This window comes from Carya illinoinensis, chromosome 8 (genome assembly GCF_018687715.1).
Source record: "Carya illinoinensis cultivar Pawnee chromosome 8, C.illinoinensisPawnee_v1, whole genome shotgun sequence".
Taxonomy (NCBI): Eukaryota; Viridiplantae; Streptophyta; class Magnoliopsida; order Fagales; family Juglandaceae; genus Carya; species Carya illinoinensis.
Window position 1 is genome coordinate 4,336,774 of NC_056759.1, and position 13,697 is coordinate 4,350,470.

At 35.9% G+C, this 13,697-nt stretch overlaps 1 protein-coding gene across 2 annotated transcripts; it reads left to right on the forward strand.

Moving 5' to 3' along the window:
- The first annotated feature begins 7,368 nt into the window (after positions 1–7,368).
- LOC122319126 (uncharacterized Rho GTPase-activating protein At5g61530-like) lies at positions 7,369–12,855 on the forward strand. 2 transcript variants are annotated; one of them, XM_043137045.1, is made up of 10 exons: positions 7,369–7,733; positions 8,268–8,336; positions 8,442–8,707; positions 9,561–9,623; positions 9,727–9,745; positions 10,083–10,181; positions 10,287–10,364; positions 10,439–10,683; positions 11,597–11,756; positions 12,248–12,855. In XM_043137045.1, exons 2-10 carry the CDS (start codon positions 8,276–8,278, stop codon positions 12,418–12,420), a joined length of 1,164 nt encoding a protein of 387 aa, XP_042992979.1. In that variant the 5' UTR covers positions 7,369–7,733; positions 8,268–8,275; the 3' UTR covers positions 12,421–12,855. The 2 variants fall into 2 exon arrangements, with proteins under 2 accessions (XP_042992979.1, XP_042992980.1); XM_043137046.1 differs by having other exon boundaries at positions 7,372–7,733; positions 8,445–8,707.
- The last annotated feature ends 842 nt before the right edge of the window (positions 12,856–13,697 follow it).

A 13,697-nucleotide genomic window follows, 5' to 3' on the forward strand; every position in this document is an offset into this window, starting at 1 on the left:
AATTCCTATACCTCTATTTAGACTAGTGAAATTTTAAAGAATTAATAATCTATTGGCTGACATGTTCGAGGTTGAAGGCGTAACGGAGCCTTGCAAATCTCGTTGGAAAATAGTGGTTTGAAAAGTTAGGCATAGTGATTGTGGATCCAATAATATTTCAGTTGCTGGTCATATTCACATGGGAAGTTAGAACCTATCTTCCAACTACATAGTTGAAAAAGTAAGATGACGATAAGTGATGAATAATCAATTTATCGTGCTTGTTATGGAAAAACCTTTCAATAAATGACCTTCTTTTTTGTTCTTGAGCTCAATCAATCTCTTAACAAGTAACCAATTCATCAATATTCCAAAAAGACAACAAATTCGCAACAAATAAGCTACATGTTGGTTTTATGTGACTTGAGACGAATCTAATCATAAATTATATATTATTACAGCTTAGTAAAATTGCATGTCGTTTGTCACCTTGAATAACAACATGTCGTTTGTGTTATGTTAGGTATGTTTTCTTTTATTCTTTTTCATTCTTTGTCAAGTAGTGCATAGTTGTACATAAGTCATGCATAGGAGTAGTGCATGGCAGAGTGGTGTAGTGCATAGCTGCATAGCGTGGTGAATGGCATGGTAGTGTAGTGGCTGTGTAGTTCCTCTTTTTGGCTAGTAGTGTACATGATATATAGTGTCGAAGATGTATAGAAAAATTGTGGCGTGTTAACATAAGAATTCAACAATATACAAAAGAGAATTTCTCTCTTCTCTGCTTCTTCTTTCCTCTTCTTCCTGTTAATTTTTTTCTTGCATGGTACTAGAGCAAGGTTCTCACTCTTGCTGTCGATTTACTCATGTTATTGATATTATTCCCTCGGATTCATCATGGAAGAGAACTCCACAAACACATAAAACCAAAATCCCAACTCCACAAATACAGAAAATCGAGATCCCAACTCAAACACACCTTACCTAAACTTTTCACACCCCAACAACCTTCATCGGGTTGAAAATGGTGACAACATTGCCATTTGTTCTTGTTGTTGGCCTTCTTACAATAGATAACTATGCTACTTTGTTTTGGGCAATGTGTTGAGCATTTAGAGCAAAGAACAAATTTGGCTTTATCAATGGAAGCATTTCCAAACCAGCTAACATGAATGACCCTTTTTTTGATGTGTAGGAGAGGTGCAATGACATGATGGTATCCTGGATTCAAAACTCAATAACTCTTGATATGAAGTCCAGTGTGGCCTTTGTTGATGATGCTCGAGTTATCTGGGAAGAACTGAAAGATTGTTTCACTCAGCAAAATGAGCCTAGAATGTTTCAATTGAAGAGAAACTTGTCCAACCTCAAGTGGGATCGTGACTTTGTAAGTACCTATTATGGTAACCTTAAAACTCTGTGGGATGAAATTGCTATCTATGATCCTGTTCTTATCTACACTTGTGGACAACTTAGTGTTTTGAATGATAGATATCAACATGACTATGTTATATAGTTTCTAATGGGATTGAATGACCAATATGCTAACTCTAGAGACCAGATCATGCTTATTGAACCTCTTCCTACTGTCAACGAAGTTTTCTCTCTAATCCAGCAACAAGAACAACAAAACCTCCTCACCACTCATTCTCCATCTCTTGACTTAATGGCCTTGGTTGCCAAAACCCCTTATCCACTCTTCAAAACCAACACCAAACCTTACCAGAAGAAGGATAGGCCATATTGCACCCACTGCCATATCCAAGGTCACTCATTGGAAAACTATTTCAAGGCTGGTAATGCCCAAGCTCCCGCTTGTGAACATTGCAACATGACTGGTCATGTAGCTGAGAAATGCTACAAGCTCCATGGATACCCCCCAGGACACAAAATGGATAAAGGAAATGGACTAGTTTATTCTGCAAATCAGACAAGCCTATCTAGTGACTCTTGTCAGGAGGAAGCTCGTGAGGACACAATTAATTTCACTAAGGAATAGTACCAGCAACTCATGGATTTGCTCCAGCATAAGGATCCTCCTACTGCCTTTCCCTTAGTTAACCAGACTCAAGCTACTCAGAAAAATAGCATTACCATTCCCAAATTTTCAAAGATCTCTAATATAAACCTCATTCACTCCTCCCTCACACATGAGTTTGTTTTTTCCACTAATGCTTCCTGGGTTATTGATTCAAGTGTTACAGATCATATAATCTCCATCCCCTTCCTTTTCACCTCAATCACTACAGAGGTCTCATACTTAGTTAAGTTACCTAATGGTATTTGTATGCCTGTCATTCACTTGGGCACTGTCAAGGTCAGTGAAAAGCTTGTACTCCTAAATGTTTTGTGTGTGCCTTCCTTCTCATTCAATCTGATTTCTGTCAAAAGACTCACTGAAAACCAAGCTTGTTGCCTAATATTCTTGACTAATATTGCTTTATTCAGGACCTTTCCACTTGGACCACGATTGGGATGAGTGAAGTGAAGTGCAGCTTGTATCACCTTTTAACCACCAGTGTTTCTCCTAGTGCTATGGCTAATGCTCTACCCAATCAATCCCCTATTTCTACTTCAATTTCTTTTTCTGTTAGGAACAATAGGAATGATATTGATCTTTGGCACTGTCGCCTAGGTCACATATCCAATTCTAGACTTGGTTTGATTGAGGGTCCTAAGTAGCCAAGAAAGTTACAATTTTAATACAAATGCTCCATGTTATATTTCTCTCATTGCAAAACAACATAGACTTCCCTTTCCTACTAGCTCTCATAAGTCCACTGTTACTTTTGAAATAGTCCATTATGACATATGGGGGCCATGCTCTACCACTGCCTATGATGATACAAGATTTTTCTTGACCATTATAGATGATTTTTCTAAAACCACATGGGTTTATCTACTACAAGCCAAATCAGAAACAAGAAATTGTATTGAATCCTTCTGTAGCTTAGTAGAGACTCAATTTGGAACAAAAGTAAAAATCCTTTGTCGTGACAATGGTGTTGAGTTTAAAATGATAAAATTTTTTTAATCAAAATGGAATAATTCACTAAAGGACTTGTGTTGAGACACCTTAACAAAATGGGACTATAGAAAGGAAACACCAACACTTTTTGAATGTGGCAAGAGCTTTGTTTTTCCAATCTGGTTTACCTTTAATTTTTTAGAGTGACTGCATTTTGACTGCAGTCTATCTCATCAACAGATCTCCAACTCCATTACTTGCCAACAGAACTTCAACGAAACCCCCTATGAAGTTCTGTTTGCCATTAAGCCTAGCTATTCCCACTTCAAGGTATTTGGGTGCTTATGCTTTGCATCCATACTATCTCAAGGTCGAAAGAAGTATGATCCAAGAGCCAAGAGATGTGTTTTTCTGGGTTATCCATTTAGGGTCAAGGGATACAAGTTGTTGAACCTAGAGACTCGAAACACTTTCATCTCTAGAGATGTAATTTTCCATGAAAACATTTTTCCATTTCAATCTAATCCTTCCATCTGTTGCTCCCATTCAACCTAATTATATTCCTGTTTCACCTCAATCAGATTCTATCTACCATTCTTTACCTACTCTTGAACATGACATTTCTGATCCTGTCCCATCTCCTGAGCACTTAGTTGATAACTCCTCATCTCCTGACCTTGATGAAGCTAGTCCACATTCTTCTGCTCACCATGAATTAGCTATTGACAGAGACCTTTGAACTCCATATCAACCTACCCTTAGGAGATCATCTAGGACTAGAACAGCTCCCAGTTACCTTCAAGATTTCCATTGTTAGCAAGTTGCACTCACCTCACATTGCCAATCTATGAACAAGGTACATTCTCCTCACACCAACTGTCCATTTCCCTTGCATGATTATTTATCTTATAAGTCCTTCTCATCTCAATTGCAAGCTTTCTCTTCTAGCCTTTCGAGTGTATCTGAATCTACTCCATACTCAGAAGCTGTAAAGGATCTTGATTGGTGTGATGCCATGGATGCTGAGTTATTAGCTTTAGAATAAAATAAAACTTGGGTTCTCACAGATTTGCCTCCTAATAAAGAAGCTATTGACTGCAAATATGTTTACAAAACAAAAAGGAATTATAATGGCAGTGTTGAGAGGTTAAAGGCTAGGCTAGTTTCAAAAGGGTACACCCAATAAGAAGGGTTGATTATAACGAGACATTCTCACCAGTAGCCAAGATGACTACTATGAGATGTCTTCTCTTAGTTGCTGCAATACAAGGCTGGCATTTGCACCAATTTGATGTCAATAATGCCTTCCTCCATGGTGATTTAGAGGAAGACATTTATATGAAAAGACCATCTGGATACACAAAGGGAACCCCTCAACAGGTATGCAACTACTCAAGAGCTTATATGGGTTGAAGCAAGCCTCAAGGTAGTGGTATGCAAAGCTGATCTCTTTGGAACTTGGTTTTACTCAATCCAAGGCAGACTATAGCTTATTCACTTTGGTAACTAGCAACTCTTTTACAACTTTACTTATATATGTGGATGACATTTTGGTTGCAAGTGACTCACTAAACTCCATTGCTGTCATAAAGGACTCCTTACATAATAAGTTCAGAATTAAGGATCTTAGTGTTCTAAGATACTTCCTTGGGATAGGGATAGCTTGATACTCAGAAGGTATCCATATTTGTTAACGCAAGTATGCTCTGGACATACTTGCAGATTCTGGTGTTTTGGGTTCCAAACCAGTGAAAATCCCTATGGACCAGAACTTGAAATTAAGCAAAGTTGTTGGCTCCCCTCTTGCAGATCCATCCATCTATCGAAGATTGATTGGTAGGTTGCTTTATCTCACAACTACACGGCCAAACATTAGTTATCTTGTCCAAACACTCAGACAATTCATGGAGCAACCTACTACAACTCACTTGGCCTCAGCTCAAAAGATCCTCAAGTATATCAAAGTTGCTACAGGCCAAGGTTTACTGCTATCATCCTCCTTAGATTTGCAACTTAATTCTTATTGTGACTTTGACTGGGTATTCTGCCTCGACACATGAAAATCAGTGATAGGATATTGCATTCTTTTGGGCCAATTTTTAATTTCTTGGAAATCTAAGAAATAAAGTACTGTGTCAAGAAGCTCGACTGTGGCAGAGTATAGGGCCATGGCAGCCACATGGTGTGAACTCACTTGGCTAGGATTCATCCGCACTTATCTGCAAGTATCACATCCAAAACACGCTACACTCTATTGTGACAATCAAGCAGCAATCCATATTGCAGCAAATCTAGTATTCCACGAATGTACCAAGCATATTGAGCTGGATTGTCACATTGTCCGAAACAAGATACTTGAGGGTTCCATTGCCACAGCTCATGTCCCTTCTCATCTTCAATGTGTAGACCTCCTCACCAAGGCACTTCCATCATATCTGATTCAAACTCATATAAGCAAGATGAGAATTGTCAATTTACATTCTCCATCTTATTGGGGGGGTATTACAGCCTAGTAAAATTGCATGTCGTTTGTCACCTTGAATAGCTATATGTCGTTTGTGTTATGTTAGGAATGTTTTCGTTTATTCTTTTTCATTCTTTGTCAAGTAATGCATAGTTATATAGAAGTCGTGCATGGGAGTAGTGCATGGCGAAGTGGTGTAGTGCATAGCTGCATAGTGTGGTGAATGGCAGGGCAGTGTAGTGGTTGTGCAGTTCCTCTTTTTGGCAAGTATTGTACGTGATATAGTGTCAAAGATGTATAGAAAAACTGTGGTGAGTTAACATAAGAATATAGCAATATACAAAAGAGAATATCTATCTTCTCTACTTCTTCTTTCCTCTTATTCTGGTTATTTGCTATCTTGCATATATGTCTCATTGATGTGTGTCGTTCCATATCAAAAAGGCTAGAACTTGGGAGCCTAACCTTTCTCTAACTATGATAGCTTACGCCCTAACTCTCGAGTTCTATTAGAATGTTAAGAGTATGATAGATTATTTGTGAATGGTAGTAAAATATGAGTTTTGCTACGTACAAGCATAGTCGCGCACTAGTCTGTATACCAATACTGATTTATTCATACTTAAAATTTAAATTAACACTGTTTTCAATAAAATCTATTTTTTGACCAATCACATCACATTGGTACACATATTAGTGCATAATTATGCTTGTAACTATATTTTTTCGTGAAATATATAGTTTATGACTAGTAATGAATAACTTGTAAATAGTAATGAATTATTGGTGAATAGTAATAAAATAATTTGAGAAAATTTGAGAATAGTTGTATTCTCAAATACGGCCTTAAAATGGAACGCTTTCCCGAACAAGTGGGATCCACCTTCATCCTCACAAACTACTCAAATTACAAATACTTCAGATTGAAAATTTCATGCGCTCTAATGTATCATTTGAATAACAAGTTATTAGAGAAAAAGATTATTCAATCTATATTCCGAATTTAAGAACTGAAAATGAGAATGAGATGTATGAAATAAGAGATTTTGAATTCGAAGAGTAACCGATAAAGAGATTTTGATGTCCCATTCAATGGGAGAGGAGGTCTTGGGAATTGGTGATTGATGATGGCCCATTGCGTTTCTTTCCTTGTGAGGTGAGAGTGAGACTTGGTCTGTTGGAGAACTCTCTGATATGGTGATCTGAAATGTGAACGGGTCCATTAATTGCCTTTCTTTCTTGGCGATAAAAGTCCATCGTCTAATGGGCTTGGATTACTTACCCCAAAAAACGAACTAAAAAGAAAAAAAAAAAATTAACAGAGGACGTTTACTTTTCATTTAGCATCTGCCATAAATTAATCAAGAAAATAGTTGGTGTGATTTCGTGCCACGTAGTACTTCCATCGTATGATCTTGTTTTAGGACATTCAAGAAATGACATCTGTGTACAAACAACCATGGAATTCATGTCTAACTACAACTTGTCTGTTTTTTTTTTAGTATCTCTTTTCTTTTGGTCCACTCACCGGTATTGAAGGAGGTATGTTGTTTAGATGACCTATCGATAAAAATTATAGGAAATTTTATTAATTACACTTACATTTCACGTTTATCCCATGAGCCGTTATGATAAGATAATATTTTTAGAACTTTTTTTAAGAAAATAAAATATTATTAAAAAATAATAAAATATCATATTTTTTTATAATAAAATAAAAATAATATTAGAATATGGTGTACAACTTTCCACGTTAAAATGATTCAAAGATTAGTCAAAGTTCAATTATTTTTGAATATATGTAAATTTAAAAGGAAATAATTTATACAAGTTTTAAATATAAAATTTATTTATTTAAAATTTATAACTAGCGTTACTCAAATTTAAAATTCAGTTATTGGCCGACAAGAGGGGCTTTTCAAGGTTCAAGATATTGACGGAGAATTGTACTTTTCTAACCTTTGACTCTCTCTCTCTCTCTCTCTCTCTCTCTCTCTCGCTTTTACTTTTTGATTGGCTGTTCGTCCACAAGTGGCTGAAACATCATCATTCATCACCTCGGTGAAACCGGCACAGATTGTCGCTGGAAGTTCCGGACAAAACCCCATACACCGGACGGGAACGCACGCCGATACGCGTGCTCACCGAGAAACTCCCACATGGCTTTATTTCATTGTTCAGGCCATCGACCAAATTCCTCGGCGAATGACTCTCTCTCACTCTCTCTCTTTCTTTAACCTCGTCTGGGCTTTCGAAACTGGAACTTGCCGAAGCTCTCTCACACTAATTTGCTTCAGCTTCTCCAATTAGTCGTTATATAAGGTATATTTATCTCTTTCTATTCTCAAATTTAGGGTTTCTCTCTTTTTCGTTGTTTATTTAACTGTTGATGATTATTGACAGCCAACTTCTCTGGAATTTTTATTTTTTAAATCTTCGTGATAAAAGTTTCCTATCATAATCTTTGATATTCTGAACAAATTCCGTATCATATAATTTTCTTGTTTTCGGTCCCTATTCATTATTTATTGAGATATCTTGAGTGGTTGAAGTATTGGTGGGAAGATATCTGTAAAAATTTTATGATTTTAATTGTTGTAGTATGTGACCAAACTCACCTGCATGGTTGCGGAGGAAATATTATGAACTGACGGCGACATGAACGAAATCGACCTACTAAAACTATGATTTTTTCCCCTTCGTGATCGAACAGAGCCCAAAGTTTTTTTTTAAATGAATATTTCCTATTTGTAAAAGAAAGAAACATCTCGGAAAATAGTACGGCCAATCGTCATTTACATATTCAGAACAAGCTTATCCGGAAGTCTTGTTTGAGCTCGATTCTGGTGATTGCAGTTGGTTCAATGCCGTCCGTCACATCGCCTCAGTTGCATGAGAAGGCTAGCGGTTTCTTCTCTTCGTCGGGTATGAAATTGATATACATGCAAACATATATAGTTGTACTCAAATTTTCTTAGATTCCACCTTTATATGCTTGTTTGGTTATATACTAACTTCAAGTTTTTAAAGCAGGTGTAAAGCTCAAAGAGGCCCGGCAATCAGCCGGGACATTTGTGGGGGAGGTTACAAAGGATGCAAAAGATAACTTAACTGATGTGGCAGAACGTGTTGGCTTGGTGGTGAAAAGTCGATGGGCACTTCTACAGCAGCCATCGACAAGGCGTGCTGTTCAAGAACGTCTTATATGTGCAGCTGCTTCCACTGGTACATTGCTTAGGAAGGGTGTCACAGAGACAAAGGGCAAAGTTGTCGTTGGGAAGACAAAAGTTGAAGAGGTAGTTTTAGTTAAAGAGCCAGTTCTTGTACCTTACACCTTATTAGGTACTTAAACTATATTGTTTGTTAATGTTACTTGTCTCAATAAAATTTTTATTCATTAAAAAAAAACTATATTGTTTGTTAAAAATTTTGTAATCATTTTCTTGTTCAAGTCATGAAGACTAATTATTGTGAAAGTTAAAACTGAGTCTAGGTACTGGCATTGTTTTATTTGAGGTGTGAAGAATTTTAGAGGCTTATATAATTGATTTTTGCATTTCAAGCTATCATTAGTGTTATTCTTTTTTTTCTAACCTATCATTAGTGTTATTCATCACTGAATGTAAGAGATTAGTAATTTGGGACATGTAACTCAGAAATGAAATTCTAAAGATTATGTGACCAGATCAGACTCCTTCATTCATTATTTTGTGTTACAAGTATGTGGTCAAAATTGTGGAGCTACTTTTACATATGCAATATGGCTAAAATTTATCATGCCCTACGTCTAAAATTGGTTCAAATGCATAGTAATTAGTTTGGGAGAATATAACTGAAGACTACTTGTTATCTGTCTACTTTTTCAAGCATTGGAGGTCTTAACGTTTCTTTCTATATCCTTCTGCATATCTTAAAATTTGGTTGACTTGTTTAATACTAATACATGTCATTAAAAAACTCAATGTTGTGTATGATATGGAATTTTTGTAACTAAGGTCATCTTTGTTTCTGGCGGCCTATAGCTGACCTGTCTTCAAGAAAATATCTTCTTTTTGATAGGTTTGCATTCAAGAAATTTTTTTCTTTCTGATAGGTTTGTATTAAAAAAAATATTATAACTGACACCTAAATATGCCGAGTTTGTTTCAGGTTGCAAAGAAGACCGCACAGAGAAGTAAGACTCTCTTGACTGACATTGAACGATGGCAGAAGGTATAGGATTCCGAGGCAACTAGTATTTCCTCTTCTTGTTCCCCTTACTTTTGTTTTTCACTACTAAGTTTCAAATTTCTTATGTTGTTTTGGTCATGTGCAGGGAGTTGCTAGCACTGATGGTAAGTTGCTTAAAACTTTCTACATATTTGCTGAGCTTTTCATTCTACCTCCTGTTGGCTGAACATGATTTAACTGTTTCTAGAAAGACGTATTGGATAGGAGATGTTCATTATTTTCGTTTGATCAAGTTGAGATAGTGAACAAGGGTTCCCCTTTCTCATAATATTGGAGTCATTTGTCATGGAGTTGACATTTTTTGTTTATCGTGTTATTCATTTATATTATTGTGGTGGCTGGAATATTCAGTGCACTTCATGTTGCTTTGTATTCTTGTTCTACACTACCACTCTTATACTGGCAGATATTGCCTCCATTTATAAATTTGTTCTTTCCTAGTATTTGGTGTTCCAATTGAGGTCACGGTGCAGCGGCAACAATCCAGCAGGCCCATTCCCTATGTTTTGGTCAAATGTGCAGATTATCTTATATTATCTGGTAATTGAATTTGGATTAAGTATACTTATACTTTCCTGAAGATACATAAACTTTAATTTTTGTCTGGATTCCGAGAGTAACTTGTTTTATTGTTCTGAGTTTAAGGACTAAATTCACCCGACCTTTTTAAGTCTGAGGGCGATAAAAAGGTCATTCAACACTTGGTTTCGGTATACAATCAAGGTATCTGCACAGTTGTCTTCATTTATTCCTTGTGGATGATATTATAATCTAACGCTGTTATACTTCGATTACAGATTCTAATGCGCTGTTGCCAGAGGGAGTAAATCCAGTTGATGTAGCAGCTCTAGCAAAATGCTACCTAGCTAGCCTCCCTGAGCCACTAACTACATCTGAGCTGTATAACGAAATTAGGGGTGCTCATTCTAGTATACATGCAATGAGAAACATACTTAAGAGGCTTCCTAGTGTAAACTACACGACACTGGAATTTATCACTGCTCTGTTACTCCGGGTTAGCCAGAAGTCACTTCTTAACAAGGCATGAAATCTCTCTCTCACACACACACACAAAACCGTGAATTGGGGCTGTTTACCTCGGTTGTCTCTTGTAGTTGTTGGGGTGTGGGATGAAGCACTATCTTATCAGATTATTAGATATGAACTTCTTGCTTCATAGAGGATCGCATCTTGTATTATTTCCAAACATCAATAGGATCATTTAGTTGGTTATTCTATCACTCTTTTTTATGCATTAAAGTCCTATTTATAGAGATAAGGCTTCGTCTGAAGGAAACATTTAAAGCATCATTTTTTTCTTGATAAGTAAGAAGATATTTTATTGATACAGAAATAGGAATAGCCCAAGAAACATGTGATTACACTTAGTTATGAACTAGAAACGGTTAAAGCATCATTTATTAAGCACATTTATGACTTTTGGTTGGTTCTGAAAAATTTTTTTTTATTGTGCTAATCTAAGCAAAAATTCAAGAACGTTACTTTGAAATGTAGCATGTCGACTTATGCAAGCATGTTTCTGATGAATAAGCACTCCATATCTTTATACGTATTGTGCTGCTTGCTTGTGTCCTACCTGGGATTAATGATGGGTAAAAAGCAATTGGATGGTCAAAAGAAAAAAAAAAAAAAAACTATTCCCTTATTAATTGCCTCTGTTCAGTTAGGGAATTCATCATAACCATGACTTATTTCATAGTTAACTTGCTCCTCCATTTTGACTGTGAGATAGATGCTGTAGTTTTTTTCTGTTGTTTGTCAATATTGGAAGCCTTTATGTTCATGTGATTACAGAGTTCTTCATCTAATTTATGAGGGCCATCTGGTCCAAATATTTTTTTATTATTTTAGTTTTATTTTTCTTTCTGCATGAGCTACTTTGTACAGTGCATAAATTGTTGTCCTGTAGGTGTAATGGTTGTTAACTTCTACAGATGGATGCCCGAAGCCTTGCCATGGAAATAGCCCCTGTCATTATTTGGCAGAAGGGAGGGAAACCAGAGTTCTATAGGAAATATTGGAGCCAACCGTCCAAAGGTTCTTCCAAGAACATGGATCCCCCACTCAGTTACAGTGCATGGGACATGCTTGCTGGTGAGTAGTCCTATTTCTTACAGTTTGCCTACCAACTTTGTGCCCAGGCTAGTGTGCACTTGCATCTCACAGTCTATGACTTCAGTAGATTGAATGAAATCTGTGGGGGCAACAGGCTCAGTTTCATATGCTTCACACATGTGAATGTTAACGGCCATTGCCATATTTGGGATGACAACTTTTGCTGATGTTATCAGATCAAGTATTGGATTAAAATGACTACTTAATTTGAGCTCTTTACACCTCAAGACTGGGCCATGAATTTTTATTTATTTGGGACCTGCAGTGAACACAAACTGAGACTATTTGGACTAAGTAGAAAACATTGAGTATGACATTGTTGAAGGTTTTTTATATTAATATGTTAGGTGTAACTGCTGATGATAGTTGTCAAGCTTTTGTAATAATAATAAAATTTTATAATGTCAAGTGATTTTTCTTTTTTTTTGAATCAACAAGTCCTTAATCTTTTCTTAACCTTTTGGATACAGAGGAGGGTGAAGCAATCGATGCATCCTCTCTCATTCCTTTGGATGATGGCATGACAACTGACTTTGGTGCCGATGGCATGACAATTGACTTTGATGCCATTGAGGTGGTTGTGTGTCTTATAGAACATCACAATGCAATTTTCACGGATGCTAATGAGACTGTCTGGAGATGACTTCAAATGGCTTGTGCCATCATACATCATGGGTTTGTTTGAGTAGGGTTGAATTCCTAATCTAGTCATTGATGATCACAGTGCTATTGAGGAGGTTCACAGAGTGAGTTTGAATTCCTAATCTCGAGGAATGGAAGTGCATGGCGCATAACTTCGGAAGATTGGTCAATTCAATTCTTCACCAATTCAGGGTTTGTAGCTGTGAAATTCATGTGGTGTAAATGCAGTGAATTATGGTTTGCTGGTTTTGTAAAAAGCTTTACATTAGACAGTAGCTGCATGTGATTAAAAAAGCACGAAAGGCTGTGTTTGTTCTCCAGTAATAAGCACTCCATATTTCTCTCTTTCGTCTCTGTAATATATACGGTGAGAAAAAACAGCCTTTGGAAGATTTATCTTTTATATCAGCTTACAAATATAAATTTTCGCTAACAATTTGTTTTTTCCTCTGCCTTTTTAAAGCTCTCTGTTTGGTTTGGGAATGGTTAAAATGGATGAAATAAAATTATAAAATAAAACTCTGGACTCTTTCAAAGTTTCAATACCGGTGTATCAATACTGTGCATTGTGCACCTTCATTTAACAAATTACAACAAATTTTCCAAGTATAGGACGTAAGAAACATATTTTCATGTCGCAGGTAGTGACAGTCTTTTAAGAAAAATTCTACTTATCATATTCTATACCATACATTAATAAGTGATTTATGTAAATGTATATGTTTAAAAAATGATAAATTACATATTCGTGTGTGGTGTGAAAATGATAAGTAGAATTTTTACCAAACTGGTCGTAGCTAGTATGAATATGAAAACTAATGTGCATTAATGGAGTTGCAAAATCAACCAAATACACGAATTTGGTTCAAGATCAAAATCAACCAAACCAAGGGTGAAAAAATAAATGCTCCATACAACCTACTCTTATGTTACTGTGATAAAGTGTCACTATTAATCAATTACATATATATATATATATATTAAAAAGGAAATGATCTTTAGATTATTCTTTTTTTAACAAAATTGGCCTCGTTTGGATAATGAGAGTGTTTAATCTCAATGATCTTATCTCATTATTATAATTTTATCAAAATTTCATACAAGATATAATAAACAATTTATTTTTTTTCAAATCTTAAAATAATAATAATAATAATAATAATAATATTAAAAAATATTATTACAATAATATTTTATTTAACTTTCAACTTTTATCTAAAATCATCTCATCTCATCTCACTACCGAAACCGTCACCTTAAGAGATAATTCATGAGTTT

Coding starts and splice junctions, on each gene's coding strand:
- LOC122319126 (XM_043137045.1), top strand. CDS start 8,276: ATGCCGTCCGTCACATCGCCTCAGTTGCATGAGAAGGCTAGCGGTTTC. Junction 10,182..10,286: donor AGATTATCTTATATTATCTG/GTAATTGAATTT, acceptor TCTGAGTTTAAG/GACTAAATTCACCCGACCTT. Junction 10,684..11,596: donor AGAAGTCACTTCTTAACAAG/GCATGAAATCTC, acceptor TAACTTCTACAG/ATGGATGCCCGAAGCCTTGC.